Source organism: Cetorhinus maximus, chromosome 7 (genome assembly GCF_964194155.1).
Source record: "Cetorhinus maximus chromosome 7, sCetMax3.hap1.1, whole genome shotgun sequence".
NCBI classification, from domain to species: domain Eukaryota; kingdom Metazoa; phylum Chordata; class Chondrichthyes; order Lamniformes; family Cetorhinidae; genus Cetorhinus; species Cetorhinus maximus.
Genome location: NC_135885.1, coordinates 29,916,288 through 29,933,921, shown reverse-complemented (window position 1 = coordinate 29,933,921; position 17,634 = coordinate 29,916,288). Strand labels below are relative to the sequence as shown.

Sequence of the window (17,634 nt, the reverse complement as noted above, 5' to 3'; positions counted from 1 at the left end):
ACCAGAAACTGAACTGGACTAGCCATATAAATATGTGGATACAAGAACAGGTCAGAAGCTAGGAATCCTGCAGCGAGTAACTCGCTTCCTGACTCCCCAAAGCCTGTCCACTATCTACAAAGGCACAAGTCAGGAGTGTGATGGAATACTCTCTACTTGCCTGGATGAGTGCAGCTCCAACAACACTCGAAGCTTGACACCATCCAGGAAAAAGCAGCCTGCTTGATTTGCACACCTTCCACAAACATTCACTCTCTCCATCACCGACGCACAGTAGCAGCAGTGTGTACCATCTACAAGATGCACCGCAGAAACTAACCAAAGCTCCTTAGGCAGCACCTTCCAAACCCACAGCCACTACCATCTAGAAGGACAAGGGCAGCAGATAGATGGGAACACCATCACCTGGAGGTTCCCCTCCAAGCCACTCACCACTCTGACTTGGAAATATATCGCCGTTCCTTCACTGTTGCTGGGTCAAAATCCTGGAACTCCCTTCCTAACAGCATTGTGGGTGTACCTACACCACATGGACGGTAGCGGTTCAAGAAGGCAGCTCACCACCACCTTCTCAAGGGCAACTACGGATGGGCAATAAATGCTGGCCCAGCCAGCAAAGCTCACATCCCGTGAATGAATAAAAAAAATTTTTTAATTTTAAAATCTCTTCACGTTCATAGATGTATTTAAAGGGAACCATATGTGCATTAAATAGAAAGCTAGATCCGCACATGAGGGCCAATTGAGTAGAAGGATATGCTGATCAGACTTGATGAAGAGGAGTAGGAGGAAATTCACGTGAAGCAGAAATACTGACATAGACCAATTGGACTGGACATTCTACATAATACTTTCCCTGTCTTTTGGATTTCCTTACACTGCATCCAAAGGGATGGCAGGTGAACTGTTCAAATGACTCATCCTTTGCCACTCAACCCAACCAATAAGAATGAGTTACTTCTTCTGGTTTCACCCATTTCTCCACAAGTAGAAACACCCTGATTTAAAGTTTACAACTCAACAGGAAGGGAATACCGTGCCCAATTCACTTCCCATTGCTCATTGGCATAATGTATACATATGCCAGTATAAACATTGGTGAAAGGAAGCGTTGAAATGCTGTTATGAATGGACTGTGCCTGTTAAATAGCTGTTATGTAATTAATTTTGTTTCAAAGCAATTGCAGAACTCATTAAGAGTCTTCAACGATTAAGCAATAGCATAAGTGCACTAAATTCTCATACCCTATTATTTTGCTCAGGATTAATCTCAATCTGTTCATTAGTTTAATGTAACCTGAGACTTTGCTAGCTGCCATTATTGGGTATCAGCCAAAAGAATATAGCAATTCTACGTTCTCAGTTAAAGTGGTTAAGTGCAGCTTGGAATGGCTGGTTTAGCTCAGGGGATGGAGTTTACAACAACCCACAACTTGTAGTTATATAGCACCTCTAATAAAACACTCCAAGAGGCTTCACAGGAGCACTATAAAACACAATATGGCACAGATCCACGGAAGGAGATGTAGGGCAGATGACCAATAGCTTGGGTCAATGAGGCAAGTTCTGAGGAGCAACTTAAAGGAAAAAACAAGATGGAGATGTTTAGGGAGGGAAGTCCAGAGCTTGGGGCACAGGCAGCTGAATGTATGGCCACCAGTGGTGGAGCAATTAAAATCGGGAATGCGGAGCGACATGGGTGGGAAGATGAGTGCAGTCATTCTGAGAGAGATCAGCAGGTTTGTGCCCTATGGATCAGGCCTGAGTTACTGCGCATTTAAAGTGCATGAGTTGCACGTTTTTCCTGTGGCTTCTCTACATAATGAAGCCAACACATATGGGTATATAGTGCTGTAATTAAGCACTCAAATGGAAAAAGTAAATTATATTTTTGGCAGCATTTCTGCTGCTCATTAGTTACAGTCAGTTGTGACAACACCACATCTATGCAGCGATCACTGAATTATTGCCCAGGAGGAAGTTAAGCAACTCCTACACCTTGACATCAGAGTTGCTCCTAGTTACTGTGCATAAGATCTACATCAGACTAGTAACAATCATCTCCTGTTGCACTCCCACTACTTTTCTACAGGGAGGGAAACTCAGGACGTGCGCACAGCCAATAATTTAATGCCATATTACATGAGACCTGAATCTGTGCAAGTCAGTACCTTGTAACTGGTTAACACTCTATTCAGCTTTCACTTTGCATGAAGCTCTCCCCCTACCCTTTACACATAATCTGGCATTGACCAGGGACAATGTTACTGTGTTATTTATATATGAAAACCTGAACTGTCAAACCAACTGACGTATTGCTGATCTGCTACAGGACACGTGCATTAACCCAGGGAGATCGCATTTAGTTTGGATCAACCATATCTGATATGAATGGGTTCACTATCTGACTGTTATTACAATAAAAATTGACACCTGGGTTTAATGCTCAAAAGCTGTATGATCATTGCTGTGGAAGTCGAGAATACTATCTTATGAAAGCACTGTGAACTAAAGAGTCATTTATAAAGGCCTTGATTTCTACATTACATGTGAATAGAGAGAAAAAAAAATACTATCTTTGGCAGAATTTTTTTATCGGTCAGTTATAAGTAATAAATTGTTATCATTGATACAAACCAGATTTTACTTCACAGCGATATAAAGTGTGCGGTGCAATTTGTTTGCCAAGTTGCTAAAACATTACTGAAGCAATGCAGGAGTGAGCCTTACAACTCCTCAGCTTCACAGTCACTGTAGCACAACTGTAATTACAGAGTTGTAGGTGACATATTTAGTATTTTCAATGCCTTTTCTGAATGCTGCCTCCACCTGTATCTATACCCATGGTGGCATATGTAGAGAATTCTGAAGCATGCTTTTCTCTCAGAGGATCGTTAGACTGTGGAATTCTCTTCCCCGGAAAGCAGTGGAGGCTGGGTCTTTGGATTTATTCAAAGCTCAGTTAGGTAGATTTTTGATAAACAAGTGAGTCAAGGGAGCACACAGGAAAGCAGAGTTGAGACCACAGCCAGATCAGCTATGATCTTATCAAATAGTGGTCCGGACTCGAAGGGCCAAATGGCCTACTCCTGCTCCTAAGTCCTACGTTCCTATATTCTCTGAAAAAAAATGTAAAAATGGTGCATTCCAATCAATTTTTATACCTTTTTACATCAAAATTGATAAGTTACAATAATTAGTTATTTTAAGTGCTGTTTAAGTTAAAACATATTTAATATATCAATCAGGCCACACATCCCAAAAATCTATCTGGACAGTTACTGTACCTTAGACAAGCTCTTCATGAAAACAGCATTTCCTTCTCTGCTTCGCTATTGGCAAGCATTGGACTTGCTGTATTTCGCACAGTAAATGCAAATTAAGCCTACCAAAGATATTTAAGGACAATAATTAGTAGCATATGTACAACTTTTTAACAATGCAATAATTGTTAATGACTGCCATTCAACCTCTCTGGCATCAAAAATGAAGTGTTGAGTCTAATTCTTTCAGGTTTATAATTTTTGGGGTGATTTTGAAAATATCAAATTTTAAATAATATTTTTTACATTTCCGTTCTGCCTCTTTCTTAATCCAATCTTTTTTTCCCTCGCTTTATTTCACTTTCTATGTCTGATTTGGCACTGAATTCACCAGCATTAGCTCACCCTCTACACCTTTACCACTTCTACTCGCTCAGAGCCTAGGCACTCTGTTTTTCTCACTGTGCTGTAATAAACTTGCACTTTCAGCAACTTTGTGGGCACGAGAAATGGACTATGAAAAATTACATTTTAAACCTTTCATGTTAGCAGGCAGTCTACAGAAAGGCCATCTCTCTGCCGGCATTGAAGTTTAACCTGTATCTGTGTGCTGATAAGGACATAGCTTCATTTTTTCATAGAGCTAGCAGTATAGCTTCAGTCTACTGCCCTGCATTATTCTCAGCAAGTACTGATTTCAAATCAGAACCTGTAGCATAATGAGTTTGTCAGGACTTATGTGCTTTCGTGATACAAAGTGCAACTTTAACAGTGTGGCATAAACCTGAACCTATTACTGTGAATTTTCAGTGCACTTTTACAGGGAGTGAGGGAGAAATTGATTTATAATGGGCAGTGAGTTTGTACAATAGAATATTTTTTTCTAAAGAGTAGCACATTGGAGAGCTCAACTGCAGCAAGAATTCAGCTGCATGGCCTACTCTATTAAGTGGCTAATTCCACCATGCCGCTGTGAGGGGATGCCAGACAACACATAATTCATTCAGCAAAGTGGGAGTTCAAAGAGCCATTGCCAGACAACTGCCAGATATCCCTTGAAATCTACTTAAGAGTTGTACTAGCCGGGGCATTGGAGCATTTTGCCTATTATCCTCACAAGCTGCAGAGCCAGCAGGGTCTTCGTGGAATACAGAGATTTTGTGCCCTTAAAATGTTGTGTCTGTCTGTCGCTTGTACTCCTTAAATTTCTAACAGTTCAGCTGAAATTCTAACAGCTCTGCTACTCCTCAGCAGTGCGTTACACCCCTAAAATGCTTCCACTATTTGAGGTAGGGGAGGGAAATGCGATTTTCACACTGACTAATCTACATCTGCATCATAAAAATGGTTTGCAACTCGTATATTTATTAGAATTTTTCCCAATGTGTCAGAGAAATTCTGAATTTACTTGGAAAGCTGCAAAGATCATTTAAGAATTTTGAAAGATTTCAGACAATATAAAAGGATTTGTGAGGTTCACAAAATTGGTCCCTGGGATGAGGGGGTTGTCCTTTTGATGAAAGGCTGAGTAAATTAGGCTTATAGTATCTAGAGTTTAGAAGAATGAGGCAACCCCCATTGAAACCTACAAAATTCTGAAGGGGTTTGATAGGGTGGACGCTGAGAGATTGTTTCTGCTGGTTGTGGAATCTAAAACTCGGGGACATAGTCTCAGGATAAGGGGCCAATCATTTAGGACTGAGATAAGGAGAAATTGCTCCACTCAAAGGGTTGTGAATCTTTGGAATTCTCTACGTCAAAGGATTGTGGATGCTCCATCGTTGAATACATTTAAGGCTGGGATGGACAGATTTTTGGTCTCTCATGGAATTAGGGGATACGGGGAGTCGGTGGGAATATGGGGCAGGATCTTCCCCCAGTCGGGGGGGTTGTGCGGGAGCGGGCGCAAGTGGGTGTGTTCCCGATCGGCACCCCCAGTCAGGGGCATGCCACCATTTTACATGGGACCCCCGGCCTACTGCAGGAAGGCAGCCTCCATTGAGCTGGCAACCTTCCCATGCAGTGGGGGACTGCTCGATCACTGGAAAAATGCCTGTGAGCCCAGAAAATTGCCCCTAATCAGGGCCTTAACTTCCCTGGCTGCAGGAATATGTCAGGGAGTCATCCTTGCACGCGGCCCACTACTTTCCCGGTTCCCCTGCCTCCAAGCCCACCATCCTGGGACAGGGAAAATTCAGCCCGTGGTCCCAAGTTGCATTCCAACTCTTGATCACATAATCTAGGCTGTCACTTCAGAGCAGTACTGAAGGATTACTGAACAGTCTGTGATATCGTTTTCTGGATGAGATCCAAATCCGTGCCCATCTTTCCTGGAATTCCATGTTTGAATCCCTCCAATCAGGCATCCATCCTGCCAAGTACCAAAATGGCATTTATTCAACGTCACAAGTGGCATCCTATGTGACTATGACAAAGATAAACTATCTCCCCTCGTCCTTCTCAACCTTTCTACAACCTTTGATATGGTTGACCACACCATCCTTCTCCAATGCCTCTCCACTGTCATTCACTCGCATGGGATTGCTTTCACCTAATTCCATTCTTATCTTTCTGATCATAGTCAGAGTATTACTTGCCGTGGCTTCTCTTCCTGTTCTGGCACCGTTACCTCTGGTGTCCCCTAGCAATTTATCCTTCACCTCCTCCTATTTCTCTTCTACATGCTACCACTCATTGACACCATCTGAAAGCACAGTGTTACTTTCCCCATGTACGCTGACAACATGCAGCTCTACGTCACCACCACCCTTCTAGACTACTGCACTGGTGCAGATTATCAGGCTGCTGGCTGCTTGTCTGACATCCAACACTCAATGAACAGGAATTGCCTTCATTAAATATTGGGAAGACTGGAGCTATTATCTTCAGTCCCCTCTCCAAACCCTAGTTACCGATTCCATCCCTCTCCCTGGCAATTAAGTCTAAACCAGATTGTTCTTATCCTTGGTGTTATATTTGACCTCAAGATGAGATTCGGACGAAATATCCACGGGATCACTAAGAATGCCTGTTTCCACCTCTGCAACAATGGTTGACTTTGTTTCTACCTCAGCTCATCTGTTGCTGAAACCCACATTCATACCTTTGTTACCTCTAGACTTGACTATTCCAATGCACTCTTGACCGGTTTCCCACATTCTAAACTCCATAAACTTGAGGTCATCCAAATCTCAGCTTCCCATGTCCTTACTCAGACCAAATCCTATTCACCTATCACTCCTGTCCTCACTGACCTGCATTGGCTTAATGTCAAGCAACACTTTGATTTAAAAATTCTCAACCTTGTTTTTAAATCCCTCCTTGGCCTCACCCCTCCCTATCTCAGTAATCTCCTCCAACCTGACAACCCTCCGATATCCCTGCTCTCATCTAATTCTGGCCTCTTGAGCATCCCTGATTTTAATTGCTCCACCATTTGTGGCTGTGCCTTGTGTTGCCTAGGCCCCGAGCCCTGGAATTCCCTCCCGAAACCTTTCTGGCTCTCTGCCTTTCTTCCTTCCTTTAAGATACTCCTTAAAAGATCAAGCTTTGGCTGTCTGCCCTCGCGTTGCCTTATGTGGTGCAGTGTCTAATTTTGGTTTATAACATTCCTGTGAAGCACCTTGACATGTTTTGTTGCACTAAGAACACTATATTCATCTAAGTTGTTGAGTGTAAAATGACAAGCGATTTAAGGTGAAGAAATCTCAGTTTCAGTTTCTTGATGTGAAATGTCAGACTCATAGCAACCTGTGTTTAGTTCTTTCTTTGTCTCAATATCCAGCCTTTGTGGTGGATTTTGTGGAGAGGTGAAAAATGCATGGAATTTTTTGGCAGGCGATTAGAGCACTGTTTGCCCAAGGTTACTCTGATAACATGTTGGTGCCACACCACACAAGAGCTCTGGTCCAAGCTGCTGAATAAGACATCAATAAAATCCTGTAAAACAAAGAAATAAAAGGGGTTTGTCAGCAATTATTCTGAAAAGTATATTGATAACAAAAATTCTAAATCTCCTGCAATACCACACACAAGACTGAAAATAACTACAGAGAACTTAATCTGAGTGAATTAAAACACAAATTAATAGATAATGGGCAGAATATTACAGGGGGTGGAGGGGCACACAGCTGCACACATACCCCCCCAGCACCCAGAAGCAAAGGAGGCCAACCCACTCCAGCCCAGCCTGCCCCACAGCCATAACACGCTGCGGGTGGGCTAAATAGGGGCAGTGTGGAACTTCTGCCCCTCACCAGGGAGGAAGTCCCACCCTTGCGAGCAGCCAATCCATCAGACCCAGCAGTGCCAAGAGCACCTTAGTGGGCACTGCCGTGACTGTAACCAGGCAGAAGAAGAAAGCCCAATTGATCCAGGAGCCAGGTAAGTCTGGGGTCTTGAGCAGCGAGGGTTTGGACAGGTTAGGGAGGGGAGCAGGGGTGGTATGTTTAATGGAGCAGGCGAGTAGGAAGAAAAGGAGTGTTCTATCTTAGGGGTGCCCACTGCCACCTCCCCCCCCCCCCCCCCCCACCCTCACCAATCCACAAAGGGCAGCCCCTGAAGATAATACCCCAACTTGCTTCCTGCCCTTTGAAAAATATTTTTTTAAAAAGCAACCTGCCCACCCCAGTCCAACTACCCATGCCAACTATTTTATGACGTGGGTAGCGTGTTATTGGGGTCAATTGGCTTGTTAACAAGCCCAATTGACCCTTGATTATTTATTTAAATATGGCATGCAGGCTGCCGATTTTGGCACCCGTGAACTCGGATGGGCGGGAAGCTGGTGGGGTTGGCACCTGCCCTATTTTACGTGCCCCTTACCCGCTAGAACCCACCCAGCATGGGCATGTAAAATGCAGCCCCATAAATTTGAAAGCCTGCTTTATTAGATATCATCTCCAACTGAATTTTGTTTGACATCCTTTTTTGCCTAAGTCATATAAAAGGAACAGCACTTTTAACTTTGCATTTTGGTCATGCAAGTCACATTTGTTTTCTATTCCTAGTTTTATCCCCAATTTTGTGATATTTGGGGCATAATTCCATTGACAATAAGTGCCTTTCAAGTGCTCTCTGAGTAAGATTAGGCAATGACTGTTGACAGGGGTATCTGGACCCTGGTTCATTAGAACCAAGCCTGATTTTACCCTTGTCTAATGCCTGCCCAGTTGCAGCAGCTGTCAATAATTAGCTATCAGTAACAGGATTTGCAACTGGCCTGGATGAATCTCTTTCTAATTTGACTCCTGATGTGGAAGTGCATGTTGTGCACTAATTATGTACGCTTGAAACTGGACAATCACAGGCCTTTGCGTGAGTTATTGTACTGCACAACCATGGCAACCTACTAAATATCAATCTGCTCTTGTCAGTTCTACACATTAATAAATCTAAGTTAATTATTGCCTTAAGTTTGATATGATAACATATTTAAATCTATTGCTTTGATATTTTTATCAATCAAATTGCCTTTGAAATTGTTCATGTCCCAGCATTAGAGGAAGAGTTTCCCCTTATTACTGAGGATGCGATGATATGTATGAAATGGCTAAAGACCTATCTGGTTGGGTAGTTTTGCCTTTTATTTTTTATATAAAGAGTTGTACACATGTTCATGGTGCTGGTATTATCCCTATTCCAGAACCAGTTTTTTACTTTGGAGACACTGAGTACCAGGTGGATGAAAGTGAAGGCTACGTGGAAGTCCAGGTCTGGCGAACTGGAACAGACTTGTCCAAGACTGCAACTGTGACAGTTCGATCTCGCAAAACAGAACCAGCATCAGCTGAAGGTGAGAGCATAATATTTTGTTGGCGTTTTAGATACAGGCCCAAATTTTGCAGTCAGTGAAGAAGAAACAGTGCTAGCTATTCAGTACGTTTGCACTCGTCCTCAAACATTCTGTGGGTTTTTGCACTATGAGTTGCAGTTACTGGAGAGTCAAAATAGTGCGTTGCCCTCTCGGGGGATCTGGAACTATCGCTAAAAGGGTAATCAAAAGTGTCAATCAATAAGATTAAAGAACCCTTACGAGATATACAGTATAATTTGGAATATTTAGTTCAATGAAAAACCATGTACAGAAAATGTAATAAAGAGAGGGAAAGAGAGATGGGATTGAGAGAGAGAGAGAGACAAGGAAAAGGTAAATAAAAAATTATTTATTTACAAATCTCCAACAAACCCAAAATCTGCAGGAATGAGATGCCACACTTTTAAAAAGTAAATTTTCCATGCCAAAGAGGTTGTTTTGCAGACTTACTGCAACATTAAAAATTCACTTACACTTGAATTGACAAATGCTAACTTTTTTGTTTTGTTTATTGGGAAACTATTGGAGCACAGCTTGTGCAGGCATAAAGAAACCTAATCAGCAACTTCCTCATTTCCGTGTTTTACTTTTGGTTTATTTTTTAACAAGACATGGGTGTCGCTGGCTAGGCCAGCATTTTTATTGCCCATCCCTAATTGCCCTTGAGAAGGTGGTGGTGAGCTGCCTTCTTGAACTGCTAGGTATTTGTGAATGCTGAAGGTTTCTATTCAATTACTCCTTAATAATAGTGAACACTGATAGCCTCCCATTATTTTATCACAACATCCAGGCCATTGTTTGTAAACGTACAGAATATTGAACTTGAAACTTTAAGAAAACTAGGGATTCCTGACGTCATTGAATTCTCATATTGAATCTTCAACAGTTTTAGCTTCAGACATTTATCAGAGTTCACCTTCGCAAAACTATTTAGGAGTAGCTTAGAAGGATTAATTTGTTTCTGTCTAACAACATCTGTCATTTTCCCTGTAGAGTGCTGAAAATCAAAATGCCTCATTAAACAATGTGTCCAGAGGCACCTTTCCCAAATGAAGTATTGTAAATCAATACAATTGTACCAAGAAATGGCTCATCCTATTCCATTTTTGCAGCTAAATGACCAAAGGTCTTCCACCCCATTGTGTTGCATTCAAATCAATAGGTCATTGCTGAAAAATGTGTTAGCACAGGAATGTAAATATACCCTTCCAGTGCCCTGCATATAGGAAGGTAGTTGAAGCACACCTTCACCATTTGTATGTCTGACCTTTGAGAGTAAAATTCTAGCCTGGAGCCTTTTGCACAAGAAGGAACCAGAAGGAATAAGGTTCATTTTTTTTAACCTCTACTTGACAATTTTCCCTTGATTAAATTCATCTTAATTAAAACCTTTCCACTAACATAGAAAACAAGAAGAACTACAAAAGCCTATTCCACTCTTTCTAACAGTCCTATTGTTGATAATCTAACTTATCCTGTATTTTCATGGAAAAGCATTAATCTTTATGTTACAACCAGGTGAGAAGGAGCAAGCTGGTTCCCCTTTTATTCAACATCCTCGGTTGGTGGCAACAAAGGTTTATTTCTTAAATTTTCTTTCCCCCATAGATGCCTTTACCAATTCACATGTATTTAGTTCCTAAGGAGCCAATCAAACCAGGTTTTCTTGAGTCAAAGAAGGAGTAAGTTTATAAGTTATTAAAACCTGAGAAAAAAATAATAAAAGATGCAACCCCACACACGCGCACACACACACACACACACATCTCAGAAGTAAGAAGCTTCTAGTCCAAATAAAAGTTAAAAGAATATACGAGTAAGTCTTTTGCTTGTCCGTGAGGCATAGATTGTGGAACATTGCACTCATTGAAATTAGGTGTTTTCTGGTAGAATTCTATAGTTGACTTTGTTAAGGTGTGTACTTTGTTGAAGACACATTTTTTGGCTTCCGGAGAAACAGGGGGAGAGAGAGATCCTACCTGCTTGTCCCTCTCTCTGCTTTTGGCAGAGCCAGTTTTTAAACACTTTTCTATATATTCCTGGGAGGGAATCCAATTAGCATGTCTTGCATCCATTGTTGCAGTAATCCCAGTTTTTTCTCCTTCATCTCAGAAACTTTTTGACACATTTTGAGATATAAATCAACAGGAGATGGGGTTATTTCGTCCTCCACAGAGAGTTTTGAATATCTGGTGGGGTGTATCTTGGCTGGGTAGCAAGTCCCATTGTCTTCACAGAATTATAATGGATTAAAAGTCCAGCACAGAATTTTTAATGCCTTCTTTTCAAGAATCCCTGTTTGAACTGGACCTTGACAAACTCCCCACACTCTGCCACCTCGGGGCGTGAAATTCCATACAACACCTGAGAGCAACTCTGCAGTGCAATCCATATAGGAACTTTCCAGAAAAGTGGTCACTTACAATACCAGATATCAGGTGACTGCTGGTATCCATCTTTGGTCAATATCTTTACTTGTATTTTTTAAAAATATAGGTCTTCTTTAAACAGTTCAGTATGTCTGTGGTTAGCTGGTGAAGTTGTAGGTAGGTCTCAATCAATCATCATGTCCATCGTCGTGACATTTAACTGAAATTCTGGCACTTAACTAATAAGTTGTGCCTGTCATTGAACCAAATCCTGAAATAAAAGTGGTCAAGGCCAGGATTTTCAATTCTGGGTCGGGAACCCAGCAGTTGGTTCAATTCATGGTCCTGACCCCACACAGCTTGTTCCAAAATGCACACCTAGATTTTTAAAGGCCAATTAATGGCAGAGAGGAAGAGTGCCATTTGATCAAGGACAGTGGGTGGATTCCCAATGCTGAAGGGCCAATGGGAGGCTCTCCAGCACTGACACATCAGCCGGAATTTTCCGGCCCCATTGGCATCAGGGGTCATGGCAGGTTGGGGGGTGAGGGGGGGGGTTACAATATGGCGAGACAGCCAAAAATTGGGTTCACACCATCATGAAACCAGTTTGCGATTATCCGCTCCACCCATCAATGGCAGGCCATGTTTCCCACTGCCACACATCAGGAACCTAATTTCAATACTATAGCATCTCAATATAAGCCCGGCTTGCCAGAATCACCCCCCCACACTGGATCATCCTGGCACTTGCCAATGTGTTTCACGACTGTACATAAACGACGTGCACTTCGCTTGGGACTTCAAGGTTTCTTTGCCTTCCTTACTTCGGGCAGCACTTACAGTCATCAGCGCCAGGCTTCACAGGCAGCATCACATCACATTTAAGGGGGCCCATGGGCAGGTCTCTACCTACTAGACCAGCCATAAGGTGGGGCTTAATTTTCAATAGCTCTAGGGCTAGGGCTTGCTTGGGGAAGGGGGTGATTTGGCTTCAGGCAAGGGAAAAGGCTGCAGGGCAGGGCTGTACTGGGGAAATGGAGGGGTATCCCAGAGTGTGTGTGGGGGTACATGTTGATCTGTGTAAGTGGCCTCAAGATAGTGAGGGCTGAGGAGGCAGTCTCCAGAGGAGATGAGGCCAGATGGAGAGGTGAAGATGTGTGTGAGAGAGTGAGTGATAATTTCCCTTGAACTGGCAGTGAGTGAGATGTCAGTGAATGTGTGATGATCTTGTGAGTGTGTGAGTTTAGAGTGATGAGATGGTTGCCTTACCCTGGCGGCACGGATGAGATCATTCATCCTCTTTCTGCATTGGATGGCCAACCTCTTCTGTGCAGCATTGGCACTGACCACCACTGCCACCGCCTCCCAAGCTGGAGTGGTGAGACTGATGGGTTTCCTGCGGCCAGAGCATGGGGTAAAGGACACCGCGGCGGGCCTCCACCGCATCCAGAAGGCGTCACTGAACTGGGGACTGCAGTGTTCTTAGCTTTTGGGGCCATGTTTTCACCGGAGCAGTCCTGGGCTGCAAGCATTGAGAAGCATGTGTGCGACTACAGTTTAAATATGGCGCCCTGCGTGAGGAAGTGGCGAGGTAACGGTGTGGCGGGCAAATCGGAGGCCGCCCGCCAATGAGGCAGCGAGTTTCCTGTGGCTGCTTAATTAATGAGGTGGGAGTGGAACGATACGGCGCGAAAACCCACCATTGTGGCTGACGGGTAAAACGACTTTTTTCCCGCCCACTTCTGCACTTTATGCAAATCTGGGACGATGCAGCCCTTTGGCAGCCTCACTTGCTGAGGTGGGAGCTGCTGATCTGAGCATGGGGAGAGAGTTTATTTTTATCTTTAAGAAGGCCACAGCTCAGTGGCCATGTCCCTGAAGGGACAACCCATCCAGAGTATGACCAACAGCTGCAGCTGTGGCCCGGCAGCCATTATGGGTTCCTGGGTGGGCATCCATTCAATGACTCATCACGACACCACCTCCACCTCCCAACCTGCCCTGAGCCCACCACATTGATAGGCCACCAGCATTGCCGACTAAAAATCCAGTCAGTATGGGAACGGGACCCGTCGGTAATTACCAATAATTATCCTTAAATGGCTGATCGCCACTTTCTGGCAGGCACCTCATCCAACCAGAGCCCCATTCATTGAAAATGGCTTGGGGTGAGGATTGTGGCGGGTAATTGGCATGGAGGTCGGCAGAGCGAAATTGCACGTCCCCCCTTTCCTGACCTCAGACTCAGTGCGTTTAAAACCTTCGGCCCAAACTTGGGCCACTTTGTGTCAGTTACCCCTTTTGAACATTGTGGAATTGGATTTACATTCGGGGATCAAGATTATTGGCAGCGAATCCCCAGAAACTCAAAATGCAAATATCTGCTGTGTCTACAGTGTCCTTACGGATTTTCCAGCGAAGGTGCAGACAGTTGATTCAGAGAAGGCTGTGAAACCTCAAACCCTTTGAGTTTGGGTCAGCCTCACGTTTGATTTGTTTTTTAACAAAAATTAGATAACTCATATACTCATTGGAACCAAATATCCATTTTTGTTTAACCATCACCATTTTATATATTCGAGCATCCGTTATTTTAAATGGGCTAACGCCTGCATTTAAATAATGTAGTGAGAAGTTTTGCTTATGTTTTGCGATATTTAATGTAGACGACGGGGATCTCGTTCACTGGCTGGAGAGCCGGCGAGAGCCATGTTGCCTCTTTTCAGGAAGGCCGGACGCATTAAGTGCCAATGAGGCACTTAACTGAGTAACAGCGGGCCTTCCCCCGGATCAAGGACCCCAGGGGCAGAAGTCACGCCCACTGGGAGTGGCTGGCCAATCACAGGCCAGTAGAATTTCGTTGCTCAGCAGCATCACTGCGGAGGTGGTAGCTGCTGTCATTAATACACCCACCCAGGGCCCAGGATCTCCAAGTGACCCCCACGGCACAGGCAACTGATGGTGGGCGGGGTGTTGTGGAGGAAGTTGGTCAGCAGCTGAGGTAAGTGTATGGCTCTCAGTGGGCCTCCCCGCTTCCCGATGCCTGGTCCCTCAATCAGGCAGAGTGCCTTTCAACAAGGGACTCCACGGAAGCCCACAAGCAACCCTGACAGGGTTTGCTTTTCGGGCTTCCCGCATGGCAAGTCCCCCACCCGCCGCTGGGTGAATACCAGTGGATGCGGGATGAGGTCCTTATTTGGACATTAATTGCCTACTTAAGGGCCTCAATTAGCTGTCCATGAGTCTTCCCGTACTGGACTTAACCAGGGCACAGGCAAGAAGGTGGCGGGATCCTCAACCGCCACCCTTCTGTCGAATTAAATGAACCCACTGCTACCAAACATGCCTCGGGGGCGGGGGAGGACACTAAATTCCACCCAATGAGTGAATTAACTGCTCATCCAAGAACAGCTCCTATTTTAATCTTTATCTTTTGATATCTGTGACTGGAACCACAAGAGAGCAAGAGTATGTTGGAAGTAAAATTAAAATTCCCTGTGGTTGAACTTCTGGGGAACACCCGAGTCTTGCTAAAAAGTACCAAAAGCTGGTGAGTATTGTGAAGGTGCTTTTCTTTTTTATTTAAGAGCGTTGAAAATTAGTGAAAGTACACCTTGCAAATTCTGCATAATTTAAGGATTTTTCTATTACTGAAAATGTGCTCATACAACAGTTCAAAATCAATTTTGGTATTATGATTGTCATAAATGTAGATGTTTTTGAAGGGGTCCTTGTGTTAGAAATGGGTCTTTTAAGAAAGACTTGAGACAATTATTGAAAGTGGTTTCCCCAATTTCATGATCATTAATTTGCAGTCTAAGTATTCCTAATCCTTGGGTGTTCTTTTCCAGCTGGCGTCGATTATGTGGGTATAAGCCGCAATCTGGATTTTGCCCCTGGAGTGAACATGCAGACTTTCCGTGTTACTATCCTTGACGATTTAGGTCAACCAGTGCTAGAAGGGCCAGAGAGGTTTGAGCTTGTCTTGCGCATGCCAATGAATGCCGTCCTTGGAGAACCAAGCAAAGCCACTGTGCTCATTAACGACTCAGTCTCAGATTGTAAGTGTTCACCTTACATAGTATGCTGCACTAATAGCTTCCACAGCCATGCCAAGAAGCTACTAAAGTGGAGACTGAAATGTTTAGTCAGCTAAACAACATTATGATAACTTCCAAACTGTTTGAAATGGGCAAGGATACAATTAAATATTTGTCTTAAATTTCATGTCTGACAATTTCCTCAAAGAAACCTTCTCCTTATCTTCCAAACCTTGTTCTTAAATCAACAGCATTGGTTTGCCTTACATCATGGCTGCATATTTCTGATTCAAATTATGCAAATTTATATTAGCAGCTTTCCCTTATTGAAAACAATTCCCTGTCATAAGTAATCATTACAAAATGCTCCTTTGAGTGCCTTTTTTTTTCATCACTGATCATTTGACTGGATTTTACTTTATCTCCAGCGCGGCAGTAAATGGTGCTGAATTAGCTCAGAAATATACCTGGAGATTTCACAGTTAATGGATTTGCTTCATCCATGAAATCAGTGAAATTGGAATCCCCACAAAATAAAAAGTAGCAGAGCATTTTATAGGATTAAATGTGGTTGTGTCTTTTAAGATTGCCAAGGTAACCAAAATCTAGCAGAACAAATGCAGTGGCCAATTCTGTCAGGCACAGGTGCAATTGTGTAACAGAGAATTGTATTGTATTTCACTTAGTAAACGATTATGAGAAAACAACGCTTGAATAACTTTCCTTTTCCTTAAAGTACCAAAGGTACAGTTCAAAGATGCAACATATGTGGGGAAAGAGAACGACGGTCAGGTCACAGCCATCGTTTACCGCAGTGGTGACATCAGCTATAAGTCCACAGTACGGTGCTATACTCGCCAGGCATCTGCCCAGGTCATGATGGATTTTGCTGAACGTCCAAACACAGATGATTCCATCATTACATTTCTTCCAGGTATTGTACATGATAGAGAGATAATGTAAATTTCCAGCTCCTTGTCAGTAAGAATAGCATGGCTGTCCTTTTGACCCTGTCATGTGCAGCATCTGCAGTGTGTTTCCTGCAAATGCTCTCAAAACCTTTCATATTGCTATATTTGTCTGAAACCGCTTTTAAAACCCGTAAATGCACTGATTTTCATTTAATGTGTCACTTCTTTCCTTAATTAGTTCCATAATATTGCCATGGTTCCTTGTCAAGGGATAGCTATCTCTCAGACTGCTCAGTAGCCATTATCATTGATGGACAGGAACATTGGGAACAGGAGTAACCCATTCAATCCCTCAAACCTGCTCCTCCATTCAGTTTGATCATGACTGATCGTTCTCATTGCCATTATAGGGTTATCTATTGGGAAATACCATTCTAAAAGGCAGTTTTTCCTTTCCTATAATAGAGCTCTGCCGTCAAAAACTCTAGTTGTCCACGTAGTGAGGGCAAGTGAGTTCAAATGTGCATCCTGGCCAGGATTTGTGCTGCTGAACAGCTGGTTAAAAATCCAAATCTTCACCATGAGAAATGCAGCACCGTCTCACTTATGCTTAATAGACAAATGAGGCCACTTACAAGCTAACTGTGACACTTGTCTAGATGTGGTCTGCTCGTGGCAGCTGACTGATCCATGTCTTTAGAATTTGCAGAAATTTTAGCTCTGTGAGAAATCCTGCACAAGAAGCTGTAAAAAAGACTATAATCTGTCATGGAATGTAGATGTGCAGTCATTAAAGTAAGGATATTGTAAAAAGCCAGGCTGAAATGTACAATAGAAGGAAGGACTTCAGTTCAGATCTCACAAAACTTTTTAATATCAATCCGTTTTATTTTGACATATAAATTCCTTTCAAAACTTTTAAACGTTGGTGTTCTGGGTTTGTAAATGGAGAGCGCTCAGAATAATCTATTCCCAATTGCGTTTATGACACCACACACATCGACCTAAAAATTAGGAAGAAATGTAATAGATTATCTAGCCTAGTTTTCAAAAGTAGTTTGTGTCAAAAGGTTAACAATCACTCATGCTAAAACAGATATTTAGAAGGTTTAAAAGAATGCTGAATTTAACTCCATTGGTTTTCATTAACTCCATTGGTCACCAGAAGGAGCATTTTATAGCTTTTGAGTTTTCCATTTTGGAAGGGTGTTTAAATATGAACTGGCTCCCTCG

The 17,634-nt window shown here is 43.0% G+C and overlaps 1 protein-coding gene across 1 annotated transcript in view; it reads left to right on the top strand.

Annotated features, from left to right (window-relative positions):
* The window catches only part of LOC144682690 (FRAS1-related extracellular matrix protein 2-like), a 266,621-nt gene that overhangs the window by 189,066 nt on the left and 59,921 nt on the right, over window positions 1–17,634 (top strand). Inside the window, exons 7-9 of the mRNA XM_078545282.1 lie at window positions 8,908–9,057; window positions 15,302–15,511; window positions 16,227–16,424. Of these exons, the coding sequence (XP_078401408.1) occupies window positions 8,908–9,057; window positions 15,302–15,511; window positions 16,227–16,424 (558 nt within the window). The remainder of the gene's footprint in view (window positions 1–8,907; window positions 9,058–15,301; window positions 15,512–16,226; window positions 16,425–17,634) is intronic.